General features: G+C 32.0%; 1 protein-coding gene across 1 annotated transcript; it reads right to left on the bottom strand.

Moving 5' to 3' along the window:
- Positions 1-5,937: 5,937 nt before the first annotated feature.
- Positions 5,938-9,818, bottom strand: LOC148554391 (uncharacterized). Its single transcript, XM_088489727.1, has 4 exons — positions 9,519-9,818; positions 7,984-9,414; positions 6,641-7,044; positions 5,938-6,163 (listed from the first exon to the last, which is right to left on the bottom strand). Exons 1-4 carry the CDS (start codon positions 9,816-9,818, stop codon positions 5,938-5,940), a joined length of 2,361 nt encoding a protein of 786 aa, XP_088345853.1.
- Positions 9,819-27,970: the final 18,152 nt, after the last annotated feature.

The raw sequence follows: 27,970 nt of genomic DNA, 5'->3' as shown, positions 1-27,970 counted from the left end.
ATGACACGAATTTGTATTTTATTAAGGCTGTTATAAATACTTATGTATAATTCCAAACATTACATGCAATATTACTAATTAAATACATTCATATAAATATATAATTATATTGCAAATTTATTTTGTGCGAGACAGCTACATGTTATTACAGATGTCGAGATTTGAAGAAAGTCTAATTTGCTTGCCAATCATTTTTATGAAAAAATTGAATAATAATGATGAGCATATTCTCCTATATGATTGGTCATTGGCCATTGCGGTTACCTTTTTATCTTTTCTTCAGCTCATGTGTGTCTCTCATTTTTTTATTTATCTTCATTTTCAGGTATGGGAGCTGTGATATCTATCTATCTATCAAGGGATGTTCGCGGTGCAGTTTAGATCGGTTTTGAGTCAAAAATTTATCCGATCCGAACACTATATTTATTTGCGGTGAGGTTTGGATTGGATAATTTTTTTAAAAAATCCGATCCGATTCGATCCAATTTTCGAGCAGTTTGTATTGGATTGGATTTACGGTTTTGTAAATTAAAAAAATTAAATATATATAACAAGTCTCAACATTAAATTTCAAATAACTAACAATGACATAACAAGTCTTAACAATATCTTAAAAAACCAACGATAACATAACAATAGAAATAAAATTATAGGTTAGTTAAAATAAATAAATAAATCACATTTTGAGCATAAAACATCTATTAAATAATAATAATAATAATACATGAAAAATATAAAAATGTACAACAAATTGAATATGTTATAAGTATAATTGTAAACATAATAATAAAATAATAATATTATAACACATTGTGCAGTTTGGATTGAATTGGATCGGTTTGTGAAAAGTAGATCCAAAATCCGATCCGATCCAGCGGTTTGCAAAAAATAATATCCAATTAAATCCGAATTAATTAGTATGGTTTTAATCGGTTTTCAGTTTAGATTGAATTGGATGAACGGTTTAATTTAGATCAATTTGAATTTAAACACACCTATATCTATCAATTAATCACACCCTCCCTCCTCTCATTATTTTTTAGATAGCTCTAATGTATCTGGGTATTATTATTTTTCAAAATTGGTGTTATTCGTTGCTAATTCTGTCATTTAGTTATATTTTTCACTAATTTATAAAAATTTATTAAAAAATCTGTCGCTAATTCAAAAAATTCTATTAATTAATAACTATACTTTGTGACACTTTTCAATGTTATATATAGTTAATCTTTTTGTTGTCGGTCAAAGCCCTTTACAAATGTTATTTATTTTCTCTTTTAATATAAGGTTTAATTGTTCTGTATCTATATAATTTTATTAAATTTATAATTAAATTTCTATAATTTTATTTTTTTAATTAATTCCTACACTATTTTAAATTTAGTAATTAGATTTTTTTGTCAAAAATATTAAAATTAACAGAATATTTTTCTAAAAAAATACGTCATTAAATATCTAATTAAGTTTTTAATTGTGAATATCTTCATACAAAAAAATATTCAATTAACTCCATTTTTTATACTAGAAATTACCTAATTACAAAACTCAAAGCAATGTAAGAACTCAATCGAAAGAAAAAAAAATATCAGAACATATAAAATTATAAATTTGATAAAACTGTAGAGATCAATAAAATAATTAAATCTTAATATAAAGCACTATTTATTTTACTAAGTATTTTTTATATGAATTGAATTGAAATTGAATTGCTTTTCATATGATTATTACTATATATATTTTATATGTTAATATTTGCATTAATTTATATTTGACGATAAAGAGTTAGAAAGAAGATGGTGTGTCTTGTTTGGGTTTGGTGAATTATTCTCTTGATCATCATCAGTAGCATCCAACCCCCATGTGAGGCCTTCAAATAAGTTGTAATTATTAATTAAAAATTAAGTTAAATTAATAATAGAAAAAGAAATTAAAGAAAGGACAAAACTTACTCCCTTATAATCCGGCATGGAACATGATTTGTATTTTGTAGTACTCTCTACAAATGCTATGTACTACGAAAAGCACCATTAGCATATATCCACCATTAATTTCCCACACTACACATTGTGATATTTGGTACAATCTACTAGCTACTATCTTCATCTCTACATGTATTATTATTTTTGGCCCTTTCTGCATGCATGTGAAATTAACCCACAAAAGATCCTCTATATCAATTATTCTACTTGTTTTTCCTTTTTCTTGTTGGGTTCACTTGTCGTTTTTCTTGTTCAATTTCTATATGTTTTTTGAGGTTTTGCTAAAAGTGCCCGTTAAAATTATGTACGAATAAAAAACTTTTATTAAAAAAATATAAAATTACAAGGTTTCCATGATATTAATAAATTAAACTAACACATTAAACGCTTAAAAAAATATTTAATTTTGTATTTTTAATGAATTGAAAGCAGAATTGTGTCATCAAAATTAAATCCAACGATAGTAAGAACCTCATTATTCTCAACTACCAATAAGATGAAATAAGCTAAAAATAAAATATTTTTAAATGTTCGGGATTTAAATTCCCAACACTTGTTTAAGTGGACAAGTGAGCTGATCACTCGACCAACCCAAGTTGATTGTTAGAATAATATGTTATTAGAAGAATAAATACTTTTAACGTGATCAAATAATATGATGGACTATCATTGTAGGTTCATTCCCAAGTTTTCTATCCTACGTCCTTGTAAGTCTCCATCATGTTTGTAGGTGTGAGTGAATTTTGTATATATTTTTTTATTTGTCTTGTACTAATAATTTTTTTTTTGAAACATAACAAGCCTTAAATTCTAGATTTTTAGGTGATAGAAATTCAAATATTATTACAGTTTACGAGAAGTAATTTTAATCTTACTTTCAAAATAAATACTATGTTATAAAATTATTTGTCCAAAAAATTAAGTTGATGAAAAAGAAACACATTGATTTTTTTTTGTCTACGGTATTTTTTAACTCGACAGGCTAAGAACTAATCCGTAACTCTATTTAAGAGTATGTCGTTGGCTAATGAATTGCTGCATATGCACAAGACGGAATTCGAACTCCTAACACTTGCTTAAGTGGACGAGTGAGCTAACAACTCGACCAACCCAAGTTGATTAAAAGAAACACATTGATGATCATATGTCTGATATTGAAGTTCTATATTGGAGGTAACTGATTAAGTAACTTATGTCGGTACACAATGTAAACAACAATTTATTTTCTAAGTGAATTTGAATGGTTCATTGATGTGGTAGTTAGTGCATGCCAATCATTTTCAATCATTTGATGCACTAAAAAAAATAGAATTTAAAGTGTTGTTAATGGATATGATTATTAAGGAATTGAGTTAATTAGGATGATGCCCCCACCCACCAAAATTTGTTCATCGCACATAAAATCGCTCTTCTAATGCTATTCAAGTCTCCTCTCTTCGCATCTCATAATATTTGTTAGCTTGTCATTTGTCAACCATGCCTAATAATTAATTCTTAATTAAAATATTATATAATTCATGTCAAAAGAGATATTCCGTAATTATCATTTTATACTTCATTAAATAGTTAATTATGTGGATTTAGAAAGAGAGCTAGAACGCTTGCAAAAGTAGATTGTGTGCATAGACAGCTAGCTAGAGCAACGTACTAATTCTTATTAAATATACAAAAATAAAATATCACTTTGAATGGTTATTTACCTACTATATATAGGAAAATAAAAACTATTAACGAATAATTTACGGTGAAAATTCAGGTGAAGTCGACTTCACGTGAAGTTGATATCTTAGAGCAGTTAGATGAAAAATTTGTTAAATCAGTCAAATCATCTAACGGCTCTCAAATATCAATTTCATGTGAAGTTGACTGCACCTGAATTTCCACCATAATTTACTTACCATGAATATATAGTTCATAAAAATAAAAGAAATTGTCGCAAGACCACAAAGCTATTTTGCCATGCTCATTTCAACCTTTGTCATAAAACATTGCTAAAAGTCTTTAGTGACGCTCAAATTTCCAATGATAAAAATAATGGTGGCAAATTATTTAGCGACGGTTATAACTGCTGCTAAATGGTATACTACATACATTGTCAAAAAGAAGACTTGGGTTTTTAATTTCTCTTCAATAAAACATTATTTAAAAGGGTGAATCTCTTGATTTCACTCAAAAGATATCAATCTAGCCACACTAAATTTGTCTGTGTAAAAAGCATTTGCTAACAGCATGTAGAGATATACAATGTGGTTAAAGTATGTTCATGGATTAAAAAAAAAAAAAAAAGCTTGCTTAAAGTGGTGAAGTATTAAAAGAAATTAAAGTGGCTATTAAACAGAGTGTAATGATGAGAAAATGGAGGACAATACTAGGCTGGCATTTGATTTAAATTGGAGTCATGAATAGTAAGAAATTCAGGTAATAATAATTAATGCATATACTTATACTTAATTAATTAAAGCCATAACTAAAAGGCATTACTTTTTGGTACGGAAATTTTGTTTTGGATTAATTTGTTTGGTGGGATGCTGGTGCTATTGCTATATGCAGTCATCACCTCCCAAAAAGTTTGCAGTTAGATAATAAGAAAAAGAAAATAATAACCAAGAAACTATATTATATTATCTATATATATTAGTATATAAAAATAAAATATCCATAAAAAATAAAAAGGTAGTAACAACAATAATATATAATGTGTATGAGCAACTTTGCCAGCCAATCAAATTGGTTAGCGGGGTTCCCAAGATGACTAAGTGTAATAGGAAGAATCTTTGGCCTTTAATTTGTAGTTTATGTAATTTGAGGAAGTGATTAGTGATTAGTGATTAGTATACAAGTAAAGATTCTTATCGGATAATAACACCGTCCATGTTATATTATGACTCAGAAAAGCTGCTATATAGAAGAGACATCATAGAAGCTTTATTTTGTTTCTTGGGGCCTAAATTTAAACTAAAGGGAAGAATTTACAACTGGAGGATTTGGTAGGGTTTGGCCACGCATGCATTGACATCATATATCATTTCATGATGTGAGAAAAAGGTACTTATTATTTTAAATATTAGAGTATTAACAAGAGATATAATTATTTATGTGATTTTTTTATTATTTTAAATTTTTAAAAAATAATACTGTGACATATATAATACATACTTAACTTGTTAATAAGTTAAGTAATAAATGTGAGAGACAATTTTACTTTTGAATTTAGTTATGGAAAGAAGAATGGTATAGAATGTAGTTATGGAGTGTATGAGTGTTATATGTAGTTGTGATGTCAAAAATTAAAATTGGACCGATCGATTTTTAAGTGGTATAAAAATCAGACCGTCCGATTTTTTGGTACACATATCGGACTCTTCGATTTGTGTACTTTAAATTTTTTAGAAATTTTTAAACACAAATCGGAGGGTCTTATTTATATATTAAACACAGTCCGATTTGTGTACATCCTACAGTTTTAAAAAACACATAAAATTACAATGCTAAGGTATATCACACATTTTACCTTCATATCTAAATTTTTTAGCCGAGACAATTGTCTCACATCACAAAAATAAAAAAAAAAATTATAAAATGAGAGACCATAAATTTAATATTTTAAGTTTTAAGTTAGATATGAGATCTTTTTATTATGTGTTTTTCAATTGAATTTTTAAAATTATATATATTTCATATAATCTTTGTCAGAATCATCAAATTATTTAGCAATAAATATTCTAATAAAAAATTAAAATTCATGATGTTTTTTTTTCTAAAGAAATTAGCTACTTTATTCCTTTTAGCAAAAAAGGAAATAACTGTCCAAATGTGACTTAGTAAAGACAAAAGAAAAGAGAGGCAATAGCCTCTCTAACACTCAGGCACATAGAGCATTAACTTAAAATTGCAATACAGAGAGATAAGATAAAAGAAGACCCACTCAGAATTGGAGTTCGTTGGCAGCTGTTGAGACCTAGCTAATCATCCTTCTCGCGAGGCCATCCACTTCTTGGAGAGTCTTGGCAACCTGTCCGAATACGTGGTCATTGCGAGACCGCCAAATACACCAGCAGTAAATCCCTAATGAAGCTAGGTCTTGCTCTTCAGTTGAGTTAAGAATTAAGTACTTCTTCTTCGCCTCCCAACACTTGAAGAACATATTTTCTTCTTCACCAGCAGTAATACCACGATAAGGGCTCCTGTTTCACACTTTTTTAGCTTTCTCACAAGAGAATAGGCAATGTATGATAGTTTCCGTGGCTGCGTGGCACCGCGGGCAGGTAGCCAAATTTGAGGGGGTCCTTCGGTGAAGCAGTTCCATAGTCGGAAGCCTTTCATGCTGAGCACGCCAGAGAAAAAGGAGGATCTTTGGTGGAGCTTTAGTCTTCCAGAGGTCACGCCAAATCCCTTATCTTTGCTGGAGGTGTGGATGCAACTCAGTTGGTTCGTGGTTGAACGTAAAGGCTATTCTGTAACCAGACGAGACTTCATATCTACCTGATTTATGGAACAACCAAGTAAGCTTATCCTTCTATTCCCTAATTTTTATTGCTAAAATTTGCTGGGTGATGGCTGGTGGAAAAATTGAGGAAATGAGTTGTTGATTCCACTCATTATTTTCGTGCATCAGGTGGCTGACCCGTGAGACTGGTTGATTTGTGGCAAAGGAGTTTAACCTAACGGGAGGGGTAAATTGTTGCTGAGGCGGAATCCATGGATCAGAGAAGATGTTCACCTCAGAAGTAGGACCTATTTGCCAGATTAAGCCTTTCTCGGTGACTTTTCGCCCTTCCAGGATGCTTCGCCAGTCCCAGGATGGTAAGTTCCCTACCTCCGCTCTCATAATATCTGTATATCGAAAATACTTGCCTTTTAGGATTCTAGCCAATATTGAATTAGGCTGTGTTGCTATTCTCCAGCATTGTTTGCCTAGAAGTGCCAGGTTTTGTGCCTTTAGATTCTTAAATCCCAAGCCTCCCTCCAATTTCGGCCTAGTCATCATGTCCCAGCTGACCCAGCTAATCCTCCATTCCTCTCCCTTCTGACCCCACCAAAAGCGAGCTAAAATGCCGTGAATTTCCTAAATTAACGAGTCAGGCAGTTTGAAGCATGACAGTGTATAGATAGGAACAACTTCTCCCACCGCCTTAATTAGGACATGTCTCCCTCTAGCTAAGAGTAGCTTGCGTTTCCAGCCTTCAACTCTTTTTCGAACTCTGTCTTTAATAGCCCCAAATGTTACCTTTTTTGATCTCTGGATTGCAGACGGCAGGCCCAGGTACTTATCTTGGGTCCCAATATGTTGGATATTTAGATTCCCAGCCAATAGGCTTCTGGTATTCTGTGGAGTGTTTTTACTGAAGAATATAGCCGACTTATTTAGGTTGAATGTTTGTCCACTAAAGCTTTCATAATCACCCAGTAAATCCAAAATATTATCATAACAATTAGAAGACGCTTTACAAAAGAGGATAGAGTCGTCTGCAAAGAGGAGGTAGTTGACAGACGGGCACCTTCTAGTGATTTGGATCCCTTGTAAACTCCTGTTTTGCTCTGCTTTGTGTAGCAAGAAGGAGAGTCCTTCCGCACAGAAGAGAAAAAGATATGGGGAGAGAGGGTCACCTTGCCGGATACCTCTACTTGGCCTGAAATAGCCAAATGGTTGTCCTTCCACAACAACAGAGTAAGAAACAATCGTAACAACCTCTTTAATCCACCCAATTCATCTTGCATCAAACCCTAGACGATCCATCATAAACCAAAGAAAAGGCCACTCTACTCGATCGTACGCTTTGCTCATATCCAGTTTTATGGCCATCTCAAATACATTCCCAAATCTATTTATTTTTAGGTAGTGCATAACTTCATGTGCAATAAGAACATTGTCCGAAATCAGTCTACCTTTCAGGAAGGCACTCTGGTTCGGACTAACTAAGAGATTCATAAAGTGTTGCAGTCTATGGACAAGGATTTTCGAGATAATCTTGTATACTACTGTAGATAGGCTAATGGGTCTCACCTGTGACATATCTTTGGCACCGGGGACCTTAGGAATAAGACAGATATGGGTATGGTTGAAGCTTCTTAGTAATCTGCCTCCTAAAAAAAAGCTCTTCATAGCCGAGAAAACATCTCTACCCACAATGCTCCAGAATGTATGAAAGAACTTAGCTGTAAATCCATCATCTCCTGGGGCGCTCTGAGGATGCACACTAAATGCTGCTCTTTTAACCTCCTCCATAGAGACTGGCCGCAGAAGTTTTCGATTTATACTTGGGGTTACCTTCGGTACAAACTCTTCAAATTCCTGTCTCAGATCCTGAATAGCAGAGGCAGAGAAGATACTTTTGAAGTAGTCCTTTACTACTTTCGCAATACCCTCGTTTGTAGTTGCCACCACCCCATTTTCACCAACTAAACTCCATATCTTATTACTGCGGCAACTGACTCGAGCAAATTGGTGGAAGAACTTGGTGTTGCGGTCCCCTGTTTTTGGCCACTTTATTCTTGACTTATCTTTCCAGTAGCTTTCCTCATTTAGGTAGGCCACCTCAAGCTGCTTTTCAATCTCCAGAACCTGCTCACCCCCTTGAATTCCAGAGGATCTCAGCTCTTCCAATCGGTCCTTGAGCTCCCGTATTTGTTGCAGGGAATTTGACTGAGAAGTTTGTTGCCATCGCACGAGTGAATGTCTGCATTTCTTTAATTTTTGGGCAAGAATAAACATAGGGGAACCCTCAACTTCCACTTTCCACATCTCCTCAACTATTCCCCTTACCTCAGCATTCCAACACCATTTCTCCTGGAACTTAAATCTGCATTTTGTTTTTTCCATAGGAGGATTAGAGTCCAACAATAAAGGGGCATGATCGGAGCTATCCTCTTGTAGTCTGAAAACTGTAGCTGTAGGGTAAGACTCACACCACTCCAATGTTGCCAGTACCCTGTCAAGCCTCTCTTGAATAAGCTCTTGTCCTCTCCTTCTATTTGACCAGGTGAACGGTCTTCCAACCATTCCAAGATCCAGAAAACTGTTGTCATCTATAAAAGAGTTGAAAGCTGTCATCGAAGGTTCCGAAGTCAAACATCCACCTTCCTTTTCTTGGGTATTCTTTATAGCATTAAAGTCACCAAGAATGATGGTTTTGCCTTGAAATTGTTGTAGGACAGGTTTGATTTGTTCAAATTGCTTATGCCGGATCTGTTCTATGCTACTAAAGTGAACACCAATTAGTCCCCATTCCTCCTGTTTAGTAACATCCTTGATTTTTGCAGCAATAAAAAAATCACTCGAGTTCGTTACTATCACCTCAGTGCCTTCTTTCCATGCCAAAGCTAGGCCACCTGCTGTGCCATTAGGATTGCCCAGAAACCAACCGCCAAAACCACATGCCCTTAACTTGTTCTCCACACAACAAGGTTGGTTTTTTGTTTCATAGATGAAACCAACCTTGGGGGAGTGGGATCTACAAATCCCTTTAAGATTATGGAATGTCAGGGGTCTCCCCAAACTCCGACAATTTCACGTTAGAACTCTCATGGCTCTTGGGGCACCGTTTGACGGCCGGTGCCCTCCACCTCCTCGCGAGTGTTTTGGATCTCTTCCAAGCAAATCCTTTTGTGCGGTTCTATATTTTCTTTCTCATTGAATTTTCTCTTCACCCCACCTTTGATGTGAGAAACCTCTATTTTTCTTCGTGCCATCTGCTTGAGCTTGAATCGCTCCTTTCTTTGTGAATCAGATTGATCGACATTTTGAACCTCTTCTACAGCCATAAGGCCTTGCACTCCCTCTTGTGTTTCCTTGGTACTTGCTGAGGTTATGTCTACCAAATTCGCTCCCGAATTCTCCATCACCGAGTTGCTCCTACCGTTTCTTTCATAGAGAGACCTGAGAGGCTATTAAGTAACCAGCTAGGCATAGGTTTTTTCTTTGGTCTGTCCCCTTGGTCATTCAAGTTAGAACCAGGCGCGTTATAACCATTGCATTCAATTTCAATCCTCCTACCCATCTGGTCAGCTTTTATCCAATCTCCAATTTTGTCTTGCCGCACTGAGTTCATTGCTGAATCCGTAGCGAGTAATTCACACCCCTTTGACTCGTGCCCTATCCGTGCGCAATAGGTGCAGAATCTCCCAAACTTTTCATACCGCACACCGATTTCAACAGCCTGTTGTTCAGGGCCAATCACACAGACGTGATCTTTGAGTTTTTTGAATGCATCCATTTCCACCCTTGCTTTGAGTATCCTGGATTCTCCACCCTTCATTTCGTAGAAGCCAACCTCTATAACCGCACCAATTTTCTCAGTAAATTTTCTTCCAACTTCTATAGTTTTATAGCATTCTGGCAAGCCCCAAAATTGAGCCCATACCGGTAAGCCTTGCATCTCACTCTCCTCCCTTCGATCAGAGTCGTTTCATCTCCTTACATGAAGGATATAATCTTTAAAGAGTCATGGAGAACCTTTTTCAATCCGTATCAAATCCTTGTCATTGTCAAAGAAAAATTGAAATTTGTTACCTCCTCTATCCGAGACTCTGAATCCTTCTGGTCTACTCCATATGGATCTGAAGGCGTTCTCCGTAGTTCCCACAGAGAACTTTTTGTTCGCAAACACACGGCCTATGAGGCTTTTAGCGCATGCTTCTTTTCCTTTCCTGATGTCCTCTTCCTCGATTAGTACCTCATTGTCGCTCTCTCCATCGCTACCTGAATTTCCTCCTCTGGCAGTTCTCGTTCCTGCCTCCATAATCAATTGTGTAGTCTGATCACTGCACAGTTGAAAAATTTTGAAGAGCCACTCCAAAGGAGCACAAAAATCCTAACAGGGCACCAGTCAACCCTAGCAGCCACTTAGCGTTTCTAATTTTAAAAATTCATGATGTTTAATAATTATATGATCAGACACCATTATAACATAAGATAAAAAGTTCGAACAGACACTAAAAATTAAGAGTTAATATTAATATAAACTAATTTATTTCATCTAATAATAATTAAACATGTCATAAATAATAATTTACTCTTTAATTAAGAGAGTAGATAGAGTCGGTTAAAATTTACGTAAACAAATTTACATTATTAAAAATAATAAAAAAACAATAATTTATTTTGGTGTTGTTGAACACTACGTAATGGTGAAAACTGTTGCATGTTTCGTCTTTTGATCTGAGAATAAAAGAGAACAGATAAAAAGAAGATAACATGCATGCACTAACTAGTCCTTTTACTTTCCAATCATTGATTATGGCAAAACCATCTTTATAGGGTTAGAACCGGTAAAAGATGAAGAATATTTAAATGCAACGAAATATATATATATATATATATATATATATATATATATATTTGGTGATGACGACATAAAAACACAAGAAAGAAAAAAGTTTTCAGAGGTAAGGTGTGGCTTTTTTATTTCCCATAAAGCTAAGTCACAACCGTAAATTGTTTCTTTTTAGAACATATTCCTCACCACAAAAACTATTAGAGGTTCAACTTTCTTGCACGTTCATGTACGTACATTTTTTATTTTTATGTTTTTGGTACATTCATCTTCATTTAGTTTAATTTTAATGTGATTGAGTTGATGGTTAACTCAAAGTAAATAAAAGATAGAAAAGATACAAAATGGAGTTGCACACTGCTCTCACAACCGTCCAACCGAAAAGAGGAAAAGAAGTTATTAATAAGTTTTATTATTACAAATTTTATATTTGTCAAGAATATACTTTTTAGATAATTTTTAAGTATGAGACAACTCTTATTATTCTAGAGCTAGTTTTTAGGTTAATTAAACTCACTCAGTCCAATCAAAATAATCATCAACATAAAAATAAAATAATCATCCGCATACTTATTAAAATGACCATCTTAAATTAACCATTAAAATAGAAGAAGAAGATAAATAAACAGAAAAAATTATTATTGTGGTGAAACATAATTTTGAAGGACTAGTCATGACAAAAACGGCACAGTTGTGAAGTATAGGACTCAAATCATGAAAGAAGCTAACCATGCTTTGATCCAAATAAGAAGAAAAATATGGTGGTATCATCGGTGAGAAGAAACTTAAAGGAATGAGAAAAAGCGAAGCCAATTTGGAAGAGAGGCATGAAAACAACGTTAGGCTGAACGTCGGAGGATAAAGCACATCAAACTAACTGGCGGAGGTGAGGACGGTGTCGGTAGAAGGATGCGGCATCCTCGGTATGGCCGGAGAAAATGACGGTGAGTTTTAAACGTGTATTAAAAATTACGGTGAGATTAGAAATAACTAGATATAGTGTGAATGAATTTAAATACTAATTTTATTTTTATTTTTTTATTTAATTCATTATATACATTGTATACAATTAATATTAGTTCCCAATACTTTCTCATAGTATTAGCCTCTATTCAATCCATTATCGTTGGATTACCTACGTGTAAATGTCTAAGTTTTAAATGATCATTTTTAAGGATGTATTATAAATCTCACATCTCTTAGAATTCATGCTATAAATATTTACGCTTTAGACAATTATTTTTTAAAATATATTATAAATCTCATATTTCTTAAAAGCACAACTTCTAAATAGTTTATAAATTTTTTTTAAAAAAATTAATTTAAAATTAAGTTTTGACGTTAAATTAAATCATTACTCAACGTGTAACAAGAATAATAATTTGTTATTACATGTTCCTTTCTCATTTAGGTATTAAATTTTGAACAGTTGGCTCTGCCATCTCTGTTCTTCATATAGTAGTATAGTTGACCTAAAATATATACAATCCAAGAATTTCAAGTGTATTGAGAACACCGGTATTCTAGTATTTTAATTGTTTATCTAAATTATAAAAAATATATAATATATATATTATTTAAAATCAACTGTTAAAACAACTGGAACATCAGTGTTCCTCGATATACTTAAAATTTTTCCTATACAATCCCCCATAATTGTAATATATAGTAGCAGTTCAATTTTTGAACACGTAACTATAGCAGAAAAAATGTGACAAATGATGAGTTGGTCACAGAGGCCAACTTCAAATGTATGTATAAATAAGCTGTACCAATCATTGATAATATTTTTAAATATGTATATGTATGTTCATTGTTTTATTAAAATTGTATATAGAAATGCAAGTAAGTGTGAACTCGTGTTTGCAATCTCTATAGCAGTACTTTAATTAGTACCATTTCCATTCAATATTTATTCACTTATTTTATTATTTTAATTCATTTTCGGCTGCAATTTTGTGGTCTTTTGACAATTGATAGGGCCGCGATATGCGGATCAAGATTAAAAAAAAAAAAAGTAAAAACTTAGGTGTAGTCGATTTCACGTGAAGTTGATATCTGAGAATCGTTAGATGAAAATTTAGTCAAATCATTTAACGGCTCTCAGATATCAACTTCACGTGAAGTCAACTGCACCTGAGTTTTCACAAAAAAAAAATTGATTATAATTAACTTTGGACAAATTAATGGGAAGAATCAGATATCAACTTCACGTAAAGTCAACTGCACCTGAGTTTTCACAAAAAAAAATTATTATAATTAACTTTGGACAAATTAATGGAAAGAAAAAAAAACATGTTAGAAATTAAAAAATAGATATATTTTACTCCATATTATACTATATATAATTTTTTATGATGCATGGTGTAATAATATTTACCAGTCATTCCTAAATAATCAAGGTATTTATTCCTAAATAAAATTTTGGAATTACTACAACATAGCAAAAAAAAAAAAAAAAAAAAAAACAAATTATCTGTTTTGTGTTGACCACATGACTTCCTGAATTTGAATTGGTTATGTAAGCTGTGGGCTTTTTTTATTCACTAACTAATATGGTAGATGTGTCCATATTTGAATTAAATTCTGATTTTTAAAAGTCAAAATCCGTGAGCGAGAATATTGAAGAAAAAATAATATGTATGTGTCAATATCTACAAGATGCAAATTAAATGCCAGCAGCACTGGATTACTATAATAGCCAGCTAGTCTAATTAAGTTAATGGGAATGTTTTTGTAAAAGGTTATGCTAAGTGTAAATCAAAATCAGTCATTAAAGTTAGTCACCAATATAAAATATATAAAATATAAATATAGAATAAAAATAAATTAAATCACACATGTATTTATATATACATTGGTGATTAATTTTAGTGGCTGATTTTGATGTACAAATACTCAAATAGCATTTCTCTTTTCTAAATTGTGTGTATATAGACATCTTATTACATTTACTGTACTACTTAACTATCTGAATGTAAGTAATTGGATTGAATTATTTTTTTTCCTTCTAAAATTAGTCCGGACCTAAAATACCATAGGTGTTCAAGGCTTTTATTAGTTTCATTAGTTAATTAGTCAATTTTTATGATCATGAGGATGACTTTTATTAGTTCTCAGTTAATTTGGCTCATATATATTTTATGGAAAAATATATAGAACCAACTTTAAATTAGTTAAGAATGAAACAACTTAATTAATTATAAATATAGTAATTAGTTTTATTTTTTTATGATTTAAAATATTAGTTATTAAATGTTTTACCATATTCAAATTAGGAAGAGATACGTTCAGTATCATTGCAATGTGAATCACGAAAACTGATTCAATTAGCTTCCGTCTCTTCATTCTTCTTCCCTCTTCAAATGCCTAAAACATGATAAATAAAAAAATAGGTTCAGAACCATCCAATTTACAAAAAAAAGAAACATCCTAATGCCTAGCATAAACACCATTCACCTAGAAATTTTGGATTCACCCAAAAACATTTGGCTGGTAATTCTTGTTTCCTAGCATTGTGGATATTTTATACATTATTCTCTCTTAGCTAGTATACTGTTTCGAGATTATAAGACTAATTTAATATTAATTAATGTGGTTCGTTATGATGATTATGTTAGATTTCACTTTATTTTAGATAATTACAGGTTATATATATTTTTGATGAATTGAAGTTATAGACAACAATATCAAATTGGGAATTATGTTAAAATTATTGTATAATCAAATTTTATATTTGGATTTTGTGGAGTCTATAGTAAAAAACACAGGGAGAAAACGTGATGATTTTTAATTATTAGCGACGGATGCAAAATTAAAACGAAAATTGAATGTAATTATCGACGAATTAAATTCATCATTATCATAATAAAAAAATTGGCACGGTTTTTTTATTCAGCTTAGCAATGGATCGTGTAAAAAATCTAGCGCTAAATTTAGTCACAAATTAGTGACGGATATAAAATTTCGCCGCCAACTATTAGTGACGCCATTTTTATTGTTAGATATTATCATCATTAATTCTGTTACTAACTCATAAAATTCGTCGAAAAAATTCATCGTTAGTGCAAAAGATTTTAGTGGTGAAATTTATTCATTAATTGTCTAAGATTATGAATCAAGATGTAATCGCATCCAAATTATTATTATTATTATTATTATTATTATTATTATTATTATTATTATTATTATTATTATTATTATTATTTATTCCTCTCCAACAAATTTTACTCCAAATCAAAACGAGCCTAAACTTTTCTCGTTTAAATAATAGCTATATAAATAATATACTCTTAAGTTGAGGTATATATGGAATTACGAATAAATAAATATTTATATATATTCATATGAGTCATATATTTGCATATATAGTTGGCTTTAATTTGTGGTTGCTCATATATATGTTAAACAATATCTATGAGGCTACTCTACTACAACCGATTTCCATTTTGGTGCATCATATTCCCACAAATCCCTCGAACCCTAACATATAGACAGGTCAAGAGAGAGAGAGTTAGGCATCACTGATCTTATTAATAACATGATGGACCTGTACTAATTAATTATTATAATTTGATTTATTCATACCATCCATTTTGTTTTCTTACCAGTGACTACCAGAAATCATATCAATATTAAAGATAATGAAAGAATCAAATCTCAATATATATTGTTGTTTTTATCTATTCATTTAAATTATTGAATTTTTACTTTTTATATATATACTATTAGAGATATATCTATTTATATTAGCTCTTTCTATTAATTTAAATTTTTTTAAAAAATAGTATTATAATACGATATGAGAGTTTGTGTTCAAAAAATTAAAGTTCGATTTTTAGCGACACCAAAAGAAAAAAAATAGTATAAAATAAATAAAAAAATATTTATAAAAAAATAAATAAATTTAAAAAAAATATTAGATATATAATTATTTATATTTTTTCATCAATTTGAATTTTTAAAAAGGATAGTCATGTCCATATCAGCGTGGGTGCTGTAGCTTATTTTCTGACAAAAGATTGGGCAGTATCCAATCATAATAATAATGTGAAAGCTTATCCCTAAGTTTGTATTTGTTTTTATTTTAATTAAATTCGTAGGTACTACAACACATGCCTATACAAATTGAATGCATGCATCCAACCAACGAACCGTTCATTCAAATCTCTCAAGAGTGAAATTCAATTCCAATGAACACCTGCAGTGCCAGCGCATGTGTGAATTAAAGTAATCATCAATTAATTTTTTTTCTAAAATAAAAAAAGAAGAACATGGGCATTATGTATATTGTAGAAATTGATATAGCCTATGATGATGATTATGATGATTATATTAGCGGCAAAATTAAAAAAAAAAAAAAAAAAGAATCAGAAACGTGGCGGTCTCTCAAGGACTCTGGGTATTGTATGGCACGCATCAAAAGTGTATGATGACTAAATACAAAGCATAAATATTAATCATTAATCATAATAATGTATAAAAGGAACGTAATGCACTACTGTATATAATTATGGTGGAAATTCCGATGGAGTTGAGTTCACATGAAGTTGATAGTTGAGAGTCGTTAAATGTAAATTTAGTCAAATCAGTCAAATTATCTAACGACTCTTTGTTATCAACTTCATGTGAAGTCGACTGCACTTGAGTTTTCAACTATAATTATATATAAAATTAATTTGTGCATGGCAGCTAGCTAAGGAATTTGGAATGCTGGGTACTATGATAATATATAGTATATTAGCATATAAACTTAAGGAGATTAGCATGTGTCAGCTACGTACTTAAGGCGCCTATTAGCAATTAATGTTCTTAATAAAATTGTATTAAGGAAGAAAATTCATTCTAATTGAGAGATTATAATATTTACATATGGTTTGCATTATATTTTTTGTTGTTAGTATTTTTTGTTTTAAAAATTTTCATAAAAATAATAAAATCTTAGCTTATTTTTTTATATGCCTATTTTTTTCTTCACAAAATTAAAAATAAATACTGAAAATAAAAGTATAAAATGAAACACAACCTAAATTTTGGAGGACCAATTCATCAAAAATATTCCCTTTTAGTCTTTTACTTATTACTTATTAGTTATTTGCTACAAATTTCTCCGTCACGAAAGTTGCTATAATCATTATTAACAAGAAAATAAAATAGAGATAGTATTGAAAAAAATTGTGATGGGATTTTTTATTATATTATCTGTGCATTAATCAATATATATACAAAAGTTTTTTACAAAATGATGATGACTCACCACAACTATATTAGAAAAAATGGTGTTAGGTAATATATATGCACGAAATTTGTAATATACAATTTTATTTGCATTTCTCTAGAAAACTATATCATATTATATCGACAATTAGAAAATAGGTTACTTAAATCATAATACGGAGAATCAATATTAGAAACTAAACCTACAGAAAAAATTTTAAATGTACCAAAAATACCGATGTTTCAATTATTTTAACCGTTAATTTTAATTAATATATATTATATATATTTTTTTATAATTTAGATTAACAATTAAAATAACTGAAACACCAGTATTTCAGATACACTTAAAATTCTTCCAAATCTATATATATTATGAACAAAAAGATTGAGACTTGGTACACAAGCATGTAGCTAATAGCAAGTAGACATATGGATGTGTCAGGTGTTATTTGTTGGAAGCATTTTTTTTAAGAGGACATTAATCTTTTGTCTTTTGTTGGTAGATTGATTTACGTAATATAGTTAGCACATGGTTTAGTGTGCCTCTAGGCATGGTGCAATGTATCTTCTATTATCCCTTTCTGTGCATTAATTGTTCCCATAAAAATAAAAATAAGTGAGGAGGAAAGTTGATAAAGCTAAGATGCATGGAGTATGTGAGTCAATAGCAATTTGCAATGCAATTTGCCTCTGCTTATATATAGTAGCAGTGTCAAACTGTCACAAAAAGTTTCATTAATTTATAGATACCAACTCTACCCGATCTAATCTAATATGTAATAAGATAGATAAGGGTTTGAAAAAAAAAATTGAACTAGAGTTACATTAAAAATTTAAAGATAGAGAAATAAGTATAATTTTAAAATAAAATTAGGATTATTATTTAAGTATTTGTGTTACAATTCGACAAGAGTTTTGTAATGATGGTCCGAAGTTCAAAAAATAAATACTTTAATACTCAAGTTAGGAAATAATATAAAGGTAGAGATCACACTCACTCTCATATAAATTCAACCTAAACTTAAAATATATTTTGTCAAGTTCAATTTTGAGTAATATTTAAAAAAAAAATATGAATAATTATATTTATAACATTTGAACGGTATTTTTTTCGATGAATAAATTATCATTTGTATCCATAAAAGATACAAACGCTAATAAATGTATCCATATAAGAATAAAATAATAATTGTACTCACGGAAGATAGTTTCTGTGTGCCAAGAATATCCTAACGGACCAATTGTGTAACCAACGTCCGGATACTCTTAGTACATAAAAATTATCTTCCGTGGTTATAATTGTCGTTTTATTCTTATATGAGTGCATTTGTTAGCATATATATTTTTTATGGGTACAAATAATAATTTATTTTTTTCAATTTATTTTGCATGAATTAATTTCAGAAACCCTGTTTTTCTTTCAAAGCTGACCGTACCAAAAAGTAGAACGGGACCGTAAGTTTCCGTGACACTATTTTTAGTGCAACCGAACCGGGACGCTCTTCCAATAAACAAAAACCATATTGAACATAAAATAATTGTACCAACTACACTTTTTCCTTCGTTTTTTTTTTTTTTTGTTTAAGTTGTGTAGCAAGCTTTATTTTTCTTATTTAATCTTGGTTTATTGTTTCACTCTCATGGTTACTAACTTGGCTTATTATTCAAGAAAAAGATATATTAATCTTTATCATAAAACTACCCATCTTAAAATTTAAACTGATAAAAAAATAATATAAATAATTATATTTTTAATATTCTTTCTCAAACAATTTTTTTTTTAAATTTGTTTATTTTTTACAATCATCAATAAAAAAAAACTTATATATATACATATATATATATAACTATTTCCATTTTAAAATAACTGTTGTTTTGAATTTTTTATCAACTAAAAAAAATATATTTAACATCTAAGTACATTGGATTTTTTAATGTATTAAAAGAAATCAAACTAACAATTATTTTGAAACAAATAAAGAGATTATATATGGGTGAATGTTATTAAATATAAATTAATTAATAAAAGATGATTAAATAAAATATATATTTTATATGAATTCTAAAAATGCATATTTATGTGAAAAAAAAACACACACACAGATACACACATATAAGTTTTATTTTATAAAAATTTTATATCTAATAAAAACTATTAATTATTTTAATATACTATACAAAATATCTACTCTGTTATGGCAAATATAATTATGTATATATTTTTTATTAATTTAAATTTTAAAAAAAAGTGATATCATTACATTTATAACCAAATGTAGTATAAAAATTGTTTTCAAATAGCACTCGGTTGTTTCATTATTTTCAGAAATACCATTGTTTAAATCAAGCAAATATTCTTCATATCTTTCGTTGCGATTTTTTGTCTAAGCACAAAACCAACGAAACAAATTTCCATGGAAGCTAGCGAACACATACATAAACAAGACAACAAACTAAACGAATGTCCTAACATATAATTGAGATGGTACAAATCTCATTTGGTTAATGGGAACTGGAGATTTCATTGAAAACATTGAACAAGGCACATAAATAATGCCCATGACCCATTGATCCTTGAAGTTGCTAGCAGGTGGGGTTGGTCGTCGTTCCATGGTCAACACGAATTATGCGAATTGAATGAATGAATTATGAATTTCCTTGGAGTTTGCACCAAGCTTCACTAGTGCATATACACTAGGACAAGTGATGTGTGACCCTAAATCTTAGAAAACTTTTAAGTATATTAGTATCTCGGTATTTTATTAAATTTTAATAATTAATTTTAATTATATATGTTATATATATTTTATAACTAAAATTAACGAACGGTTAAAATTTCTTTTTATATTATATATATACTCTATTTTAGAAAAATCTTGATATATAGTAAGATTACGAGAATCGAACTGATTAATGAACTGATAAAATAATTAATTTAATAATTTAATGGCCTAATCAGAGTTGAACAATGATTGAATTCGTTTAATTAATATAAAATTTAAATATTTAAATATAATTATTATTAAATTAATAAAATTTAAAATTTTACAATTTTATAATAATTTGTCTATAATTTATTATTAAAAATTCACAAATATATTTAAATATCAAAATTTATGACCAACAAAAAATCAAGAGGTATATAATTGACAAACACATCAGGTACCACCAACAAAAACAATAACAAACAAATTTTCTACAAAACAAAAAACTCCACTCATCACAAATTATAATCATAATCACATATCAGAAACCACCACGATCCGTTAACAATAATCTATCATTGTTAACAACAACCAATAATCAAAACCATTAATAAAAAAAACAACAATTAGTTCATAAAAAAAAAACTGAAGAAGCAGTGGAGGATTGGAGGCTTATCAGCAGTGACATGGAGCAAATTCAGAGAGAGAGAAAAAAAGAGAGAGAGAGAACATCAGTGATGCATAAAAGAGAACCACGACGCATTGCCGGTGAGAAAAGAACAAACGCAAGCTACAGGGAGGGACAAGTTCGCGACATATCTGAGACGTACCGACGAGAGCCAGAAGCGAATGAAACTGAGCGATGCTGACAGGATGATGATGCTAGTTTGGTGGCGTTGTGAGTTTTTTTGTGAAAGGGGCGTGGCTTTGTTGTTTACTCTGATAGGATTACACAAATTAGGATTGGATTGGATTTTGGGAGAGAGAGAGAGAGAGAAGAGGGGTTATGTTATGCTTCTAGCCTTCTGCGGTTCTACCTGTTTGAGGTTTTTTTTTTTTGAATCAAAATGTCACTGTTTTGATGTGGAATAGCAAACAAACCCTTCAAAAGAATCGATCTAGTTCATTTGGTTCACTGATTAATTGTTAGTTCGACTATTTTTTATTAATTTTTTACAAGACAGTTTTGGACATTAATCGGACCGACTAGAATATCAGTTTCCAATAAACTTATTCGAATTGGACGATTTGGTCTGATTTTTAAACCTTGATATATACTATTATATATAGGGTTTTGTGTAAAATAAAAAAGTATAACGTTTTATAGATAAAATATATATAAACTAATAAAATAAGAAAAAATCTAAAATTTACTTTTGTAAATTGATTATATAAAATATTTTGAGGTAAATACCAAATTGGTACCTGAAAGATTTTGGCGTTGACAAAATGGTACCTGACTTTTGTTATTGACAAAATAGTCCTTGAAAGATTTTAAAATTTGACAAGCGTACCCACGAGTTCACCGAAACATATCTCCGACAAGTACAATGCTGACATGGCCACTACGTTTTGATGATATGGCAAAAACCCTCCCCCATCCTAATCTTTCCCCTCCAACGCACTTCCCCTTCTCCCTCCCCAACGCACTCCCCCCTTCCCCTTCCTGAATGCATTCTCCCCCTCCCCAACCCTAATCCTTCCCTCCCCCAACCTAACCCTAATCCCCTCTCCCCAACGCACTTCCCCCCTCTTCAATCCAAAATCTCCCCTTCTGAACCCTAATTCCTTTTCTTTAACCCTTTGAACTCTAATTCCCTTCCTAACACACTGTCTCACACTCTCAACTCACTCTCCCCCAAAACGGTAGTGGAGCTCAACCTTCTCAGTCTTACAGTGTCACCGATACCGCACTGTCGCCATCTCGTCATCGAGTCTTCTGTGTCCGCCAGCGTCGTCTGTCTCCTTCGTCGATATTGTGTCATCTGTGCGCCTTCACTGCTGTTGCCTTCCCTGCTTGTATCTGCTTGCTGCTCGCCCCCAGTTGCTACCCTGCCTCCTCTGTCTGTGTTCCATCTTGGCTCCGTCATTTCGTGTCTCTTCTGTCTCTGGTGTTCTTCTTCTGGCCTTGTCTAAATCTGTTTCTTGTTTTGGTGGTGTCTGTATTAAGCTTTATTTTATTTTAATTTATTTTGATTATTGTATATGTATTTGTTTATTTTCTCTGAGTTTTATTGTTATTAATCCTTTTTAATAGTAAATTAACCGAAAAATTTGGGACAATTCATGATTTGGGACAATTTTGTTGATGTTGAGGTTGTTGTTGCTATGAGTGGTGGTGTTGAGGGAGGGAGAGGAGAGTGTGCATTGGGGAAGGGGGAGTGGTGGAGATTGTTGTTGCTGTTGATATTGAAGTTGTTGTTGCTGCGAGTGGTGGGGTTGAGGGAGGGAGGAGTAGTGTGCGTTGGAGAGGGAGAGTGGTGGAGGTTGTTGTTGCTGTTGATGTTAAGGTTGTTGCTGTGAATGATGGTGTTGAGGGAGGAAGGGGGGAGTGTGCGTTGGGGAAGGGGTTGTGATGGGGCGAGAGCTGCAATGGGGGGAGAAGTGTGCATTGAGGATGGGGCTGCGACGGAGAGGGAGAGGGAAGGGGAGGGAGTGTGCGTTTGGGAAGGGGCTTTGGAGGTAGTTTGCTAAGTTACCAAAACATGGTGGTCACGTCAGTATTGTGCTTGCCGGATATTTGTTCCGGCGAGTTCGAAGAGACGCTTGTCAAATTTTAAAATCTTTTAGGGACTATTTTGTTAATAACAAAAGTCAGATACCATTTTATCCACGTCAAAATCTTTCGGGTACCGATTCAGTATTTACCTCAAATATTTTTAAATAATCATCAAATAATGGTTGGTGATGATATTGTTAAAATTATTTAACTGTCAATATAAGTATATAATATGAATATATTTTAAAATATTAAAATTATAAATGATAAGATTATTAGTTAATAAGTTTTATTTATGTACATGCAGATAATAATAATTATATTACAACATCAATAAAACTAATTAATTTTCTATATTATTCCTTACTTGAATAGTCATTTGTATAAAGTTATTTTTGTATGATGATGGGAATATATTTTTTTCGATAGTAATTTTAATGCATAAAGTTAAATGTTTACTTCATACATAGTATAAGATAATTTATATTACTAAAATTAAGTTCATAAACATATTAAATAATTAAATAAATTTAAAGTATGTTCTATATATATCAATATCAAAATCAACTTTGCAAAAGTATTATATATAAAAAAAAATTTATAAAGTAAACATCATAAGTAAACTTATTCAATATATTAAGGGAAATAAAAAAAGAAAGTTTTGCAGCCTTGGAAAAATATATATTTCTTTCATAATATCGAAAACGATTTGTCTTGATTGTTATATTGTTGACAAATGTATGTCTACATCGTATGTATTTGTAAGTAACATTAATCAATAAACAAAATTATCATGAAATAGGAAAGAAATTAAGTAGAAATAATCTGATTGGGTAAGATGCTAAATATTGGTGGCAGGGGAATTAGAAGGGTGATTTTGGCAGCTTCTTTGGAGAAATCATAAAAAAAGGTTGAGATGGGGTAACCCCTCACATGGGGGTATGGTCAGATTTGGAGGTTATATATTAGAAGTTCATATTCAAAATAAGGTTTCTTTTGTTGTTAGTTACCAATAATATTATATTATAGTAATAGTAATAATAATTAACTTGTATGTTTCTTTACTTCTATTAACTATTTTGTGTTTGGAACTGATATTTTGTTTTTTATGTATAACCTTTACTTGAAATTAAATTACTAAAAATGAGGCGATATTATGCATACCATTATTTTTTTGGTGTGCATACCATTATTTGATTATTCGTTTTTTCTTAAAAAAAAAGGAAATTAATAGAGGGATGAAGAAAAAGGCATCTTTTAATTAATATATAGTTTTGGCAGCTTAATGTGTTTGCATGTGGTGGGGTTTCGTGTTGTTTTTAATTAAGTTTGCGGTTTGGTTTCTAAGAAGGTATGAATGAATGTATCATAAGACATTCACTTCGTGTGCTAAAAGAAGCAGCCTACCGCACGAACTACGCTGCCGCATATGCTTCCTATTATACATTAAGTTGGAAATTTGAGTTCAGTTAACTTCACGTCAAGTTGATAGTTTAAAATCGTTAAATAATTTTATAATTTTAATTAAATTATTATTTAATAATTCTTAAGTTGTGTTTAATTAGTGTATTTGAGACACATAAACACATACATAAATATATAAAAATATATAAATATAATATACACAAATTTTATAATATATTTAATAATGATGTACAAGACACATATGTATAAACTAAATGTCAAATTTATTCTCTGTGTCTTATGTGAAAGATATCAGAATGTAGCAAAAAATAATTAAAAGAAGTAAAGAATCAAGAAAAAAAGAAGAACAGAGAGGAAAAGTTGGAAGGTAGAGAGAGAAAAAAAAAAGTTTTTGAAAAAGATTTGTGTAACTGAATTAGTTGCTCAAACTTAGTTAGTTCAGCTCATTACATAGTGTGTAATATATAGCAAGATGTAAAGACAGTTGGCAGTATATTAGAGTAATAGAATTTAGCTGAGTGCTATACTAACTAACTCAACTAGTGCTAACTAATTCAACTAGATCTCATAACCTCTATTATGACCCCTGCTTTTTGACCTTCTCCCTTTCTTTAGTTTCTATCTCTTTACACACATTTTCATGCTCTATACTTTTCAAATTTTCTATATTCCTCTCATTGCCTGCCCTGTTGAATCTGTCATCACTCTTGCTGAGAAACAACTTTATATCAGCTATGTTTAGTTTACTTCGAAATTCCAGGAAGTTCCTATTGGGCAGAGCCTTAGTTAGGACATCAACTACCTGTATTGATTATGGTTCTAAAAATCGAACCGGACCGGCTGGTTCAACCGGATTAACCAGAAACCGGTCACCTAGCCAGTCCGGGTAAAGTCAGAAACCGCTTAGCAAAAAATTGGTAAAAAAATTGGTCAAACCGGCGGTTAATTGGTGAACCGACAGAATCGTCCAATTTTTTAGCGGGTTTTTGGTTTGAAAATATAACCCCGATACGGCGTCGTTTTGCCTCTATAAAAAAAAAGAAGAAAAGAAAGGCTAAACGAACGTGTAAACAAGCTGAACCCTAATTAGAATCACCCCAGCACCCACAGCAACAATCTCTCCTCTGTTCGCAGCCCACCGCCATCGCCACCAATCGAGCAGCTCGTCACCATCGCCACCGCATCCCGCCATCAAGCAGAGACGGCAAAGGCACCGCAACCACCACCGCGTCCTCTTTTGTCGCTGAGCTCGTCTCTCTTCGCAGCCCACCGCTGTCGCCACCAATCGAGCAGCGCATCGCCATCGCCCACCGCATCCCGCCATCGAGCAGCGACGGCAAAGGCACCGCAACCACCACCGCGTCCTCTTTCGTCGCCGAGCTCGTCTCCTCATTCTCATAATTTCGTTTTGCTTTTATGCCCGTTACATACTTGTGTGTTTTCTCCATCTGATTCTGCTTCTTTTTTTTGTTAGTATATGACCCTTTTTTATTGATGTAGTTCTGTTTATTGGTTAATTTCTTAGCTAATTGGTGTTTGTGTGTTAGGGTAGATCAATATGAATAAGAATAACATGAAGGTTCCAAATGTTCCTGGTGGAGGACTTTCTGCTCTGCTCAAAGTTAGCATCTTTGGTGGTCTTGCTGTGTATGGAGCTACAAACAGCTTGTACAATGTTGAGAGAGGGCACCGAGCTATCGTCTTCAATCGCATTGTTGGTGTCAAAGATAATGTTTGTTTCATCTACAATCACTGTTCAATTGAAATGTTTGTGATGTGTTTTGCAACTTGCAGCACTTGTTCCATTCTGAAAGGGTATTATGTGGAAATATTTTGTTATGAATTTCTGGCTTGATGTAAAATTTTTATTTTGGAAACATTGGGAATGAACTTGAAGCTGTTTTGCTTGTCTTTCATGTTTTATGTATCATCTCTAGAGTCATATAGGTTCAAGGAAATATTACAACCTGGGTTTGATCTAGCAACATAGTATTTTACTATTTGTCGATAATTCATTGTTGAGCTGGGATAACAGGTCGATTCAGTTCATGATAAGTAGAAGTATTTGGCTTGGCTAGCCCTTAAATGCTTGCTTCTGAGTGAAGCACAGAATTGTTGGAACCCTGTCTCTCTTTATTGTATGCTTCTGTTCAGTTTTCAACTTTTCATGTCACATTCAACCTTCTAGGGTTGAAGGTGAAAAGCCTTATGGTAGACTAACAGTCTTCTTGTGAAGCATGAGTCAAAAATAGTGTCAATGTGCTTCTATATATCTGAATTAGTGTATTTCAAAGTCCTGCATATGGTAAACTGGTTGTTATGTATCAACAAACTATGCTTGAAGTTGTTTGTGAATCTCTAATATTTAAGTTATGGATAATTTATTATGTGAAATTTTAAATTTTATTAAGTTAGAAATTATTGAATTTATATATTTAAAATTATTTTTAGGCTTTTTAATAATTTTATTTAATATTTAATTAAACCGGTTGAATTCTGGTTGAACCCCGGTCGAACCAATGACCTCACCGGTTTATTGACCGGTCCGGTTCTCGCAACTTTGGTATTGATCATGAAACATGGCTCACCTGGATTGTTTTGTTAGTGACATAATCCCTGACAAAGTGCAAGTCTGTCTCAGAGTGCTTGGACTTTGAGTGTAAAATTGGGTTAGCTACCAAAAAAAAAAAAGCACTGAGGTTATCACAGTACATCATTGGAGCCGCTGCCAGTGGAATTTTTAGCTCATACAATAAGTTCTTGATCCAGATTAGTTCAGCTACCAAGTATGCCATTACTCGATACTCTGCTTCAGTGCTTGACCTTGCAACCACTTATTGTTTCTTGGAGCACTAGAAGATCAAGTTTTTACCCAAGAACACACAGAAGGCTCTAGTTGACTTGTGATCATCTGGATCTCCTTCCCAGTCTGAGTCACTGTAGGCTGTGACTTCCATGTCCTTAGTTTTATGCAGCTGCAGGCCATAAGTGGATGTCCCACTAATATATCTTAACACACGTTTCACTAATCTCTAATGCTCTTCCAAAGGATGCTGCAAAAATTGAGAAACCTTGCTGACACATTATGATAGCTCAGGCCTAGTGACAGTGAGATATTGTAAACTCCCAACAACGGATCTGTAAAGTCATGGATTAGTGAAGGCAGGCCCACTAAATGCAGATAGCCTAACAGAGGAGGGTAGTGGTGTGGTGCAGAGTTTGCACCCAGTCATGCCAGCTTTAGTAAGAAGGTCTCCAATATATTTTTCATGTTATAGAATCAGGCCTCCTTCCTTAGTGTTTGTGACCTGAATACCCAGAAAGTAGTGAAGTTCTCCCATGTTTTTCAAGGTAAATTTGGCATTTAGCTGTTGAATTAATTGAGCTATGGTTGAGCCAGAGCTTTCTGTGATAATTATGTCGTCTACATACACCAAGACAAAAATGCAGCCTTCTTCAGAGAACCTGGTGAACACATATACATCTGATTTGGTTGCTGTAAATCCAAGGTGTCCTAGAACAGTGGACAGTTTATAATACCAGGCACGAGGAGCCTGCTTTAACCCATTTAAGGCCTTTGTTAGTTTGCAAACCAAGCTGCCATCACCCACAGAATATCCCTAAGGTTGCTTCATGTATACCTTTTCACCT

Source organism: Arachis ipaensis, chromosome B6, assembly GCF_059453495.1.
Source record: "Arachis ipaensis isolate K30076 ecotype BB chromosome B6, ASM5945349v1, whole genome shotgun sequence".
NCBI lineage: Eukaryota > Viridiplantae > Streptophyta > Magnoliopsida > Fabales > Fabaceae > Arachis > Arachis ipaensis.
The sequence above is the reverse complement of the archived record's forward strand: the minus strand, read 5'-3'. Positions and strand labels throughout refer to the sequence as shown.

Bases quoted from the DNA above. Each gene is read 5' to 3' on its own strand.
- LOC148554391 (XM_088489727.1), bottom strand. From the start codon at position 9,818: ATGGAGAATTCGGGAGCGAATTTGGTAGACATAACCTCAGCAAGTACC. The intron at 9,415-9,518 runs GTGCCCCAAGAG...CACTCCCCCAAG, and splicing joins AGGGCACCGGCCGTCAAACG to GTTGGTTTCATCTATGAAAC. The intron at 6,164-6,640 runs GTTAAACTCCTT...AGTGTGAAACAG, and splicing joins CAATTTACCCCTCCCGTTAG to GAGCCCTTATCGTGGTATTA.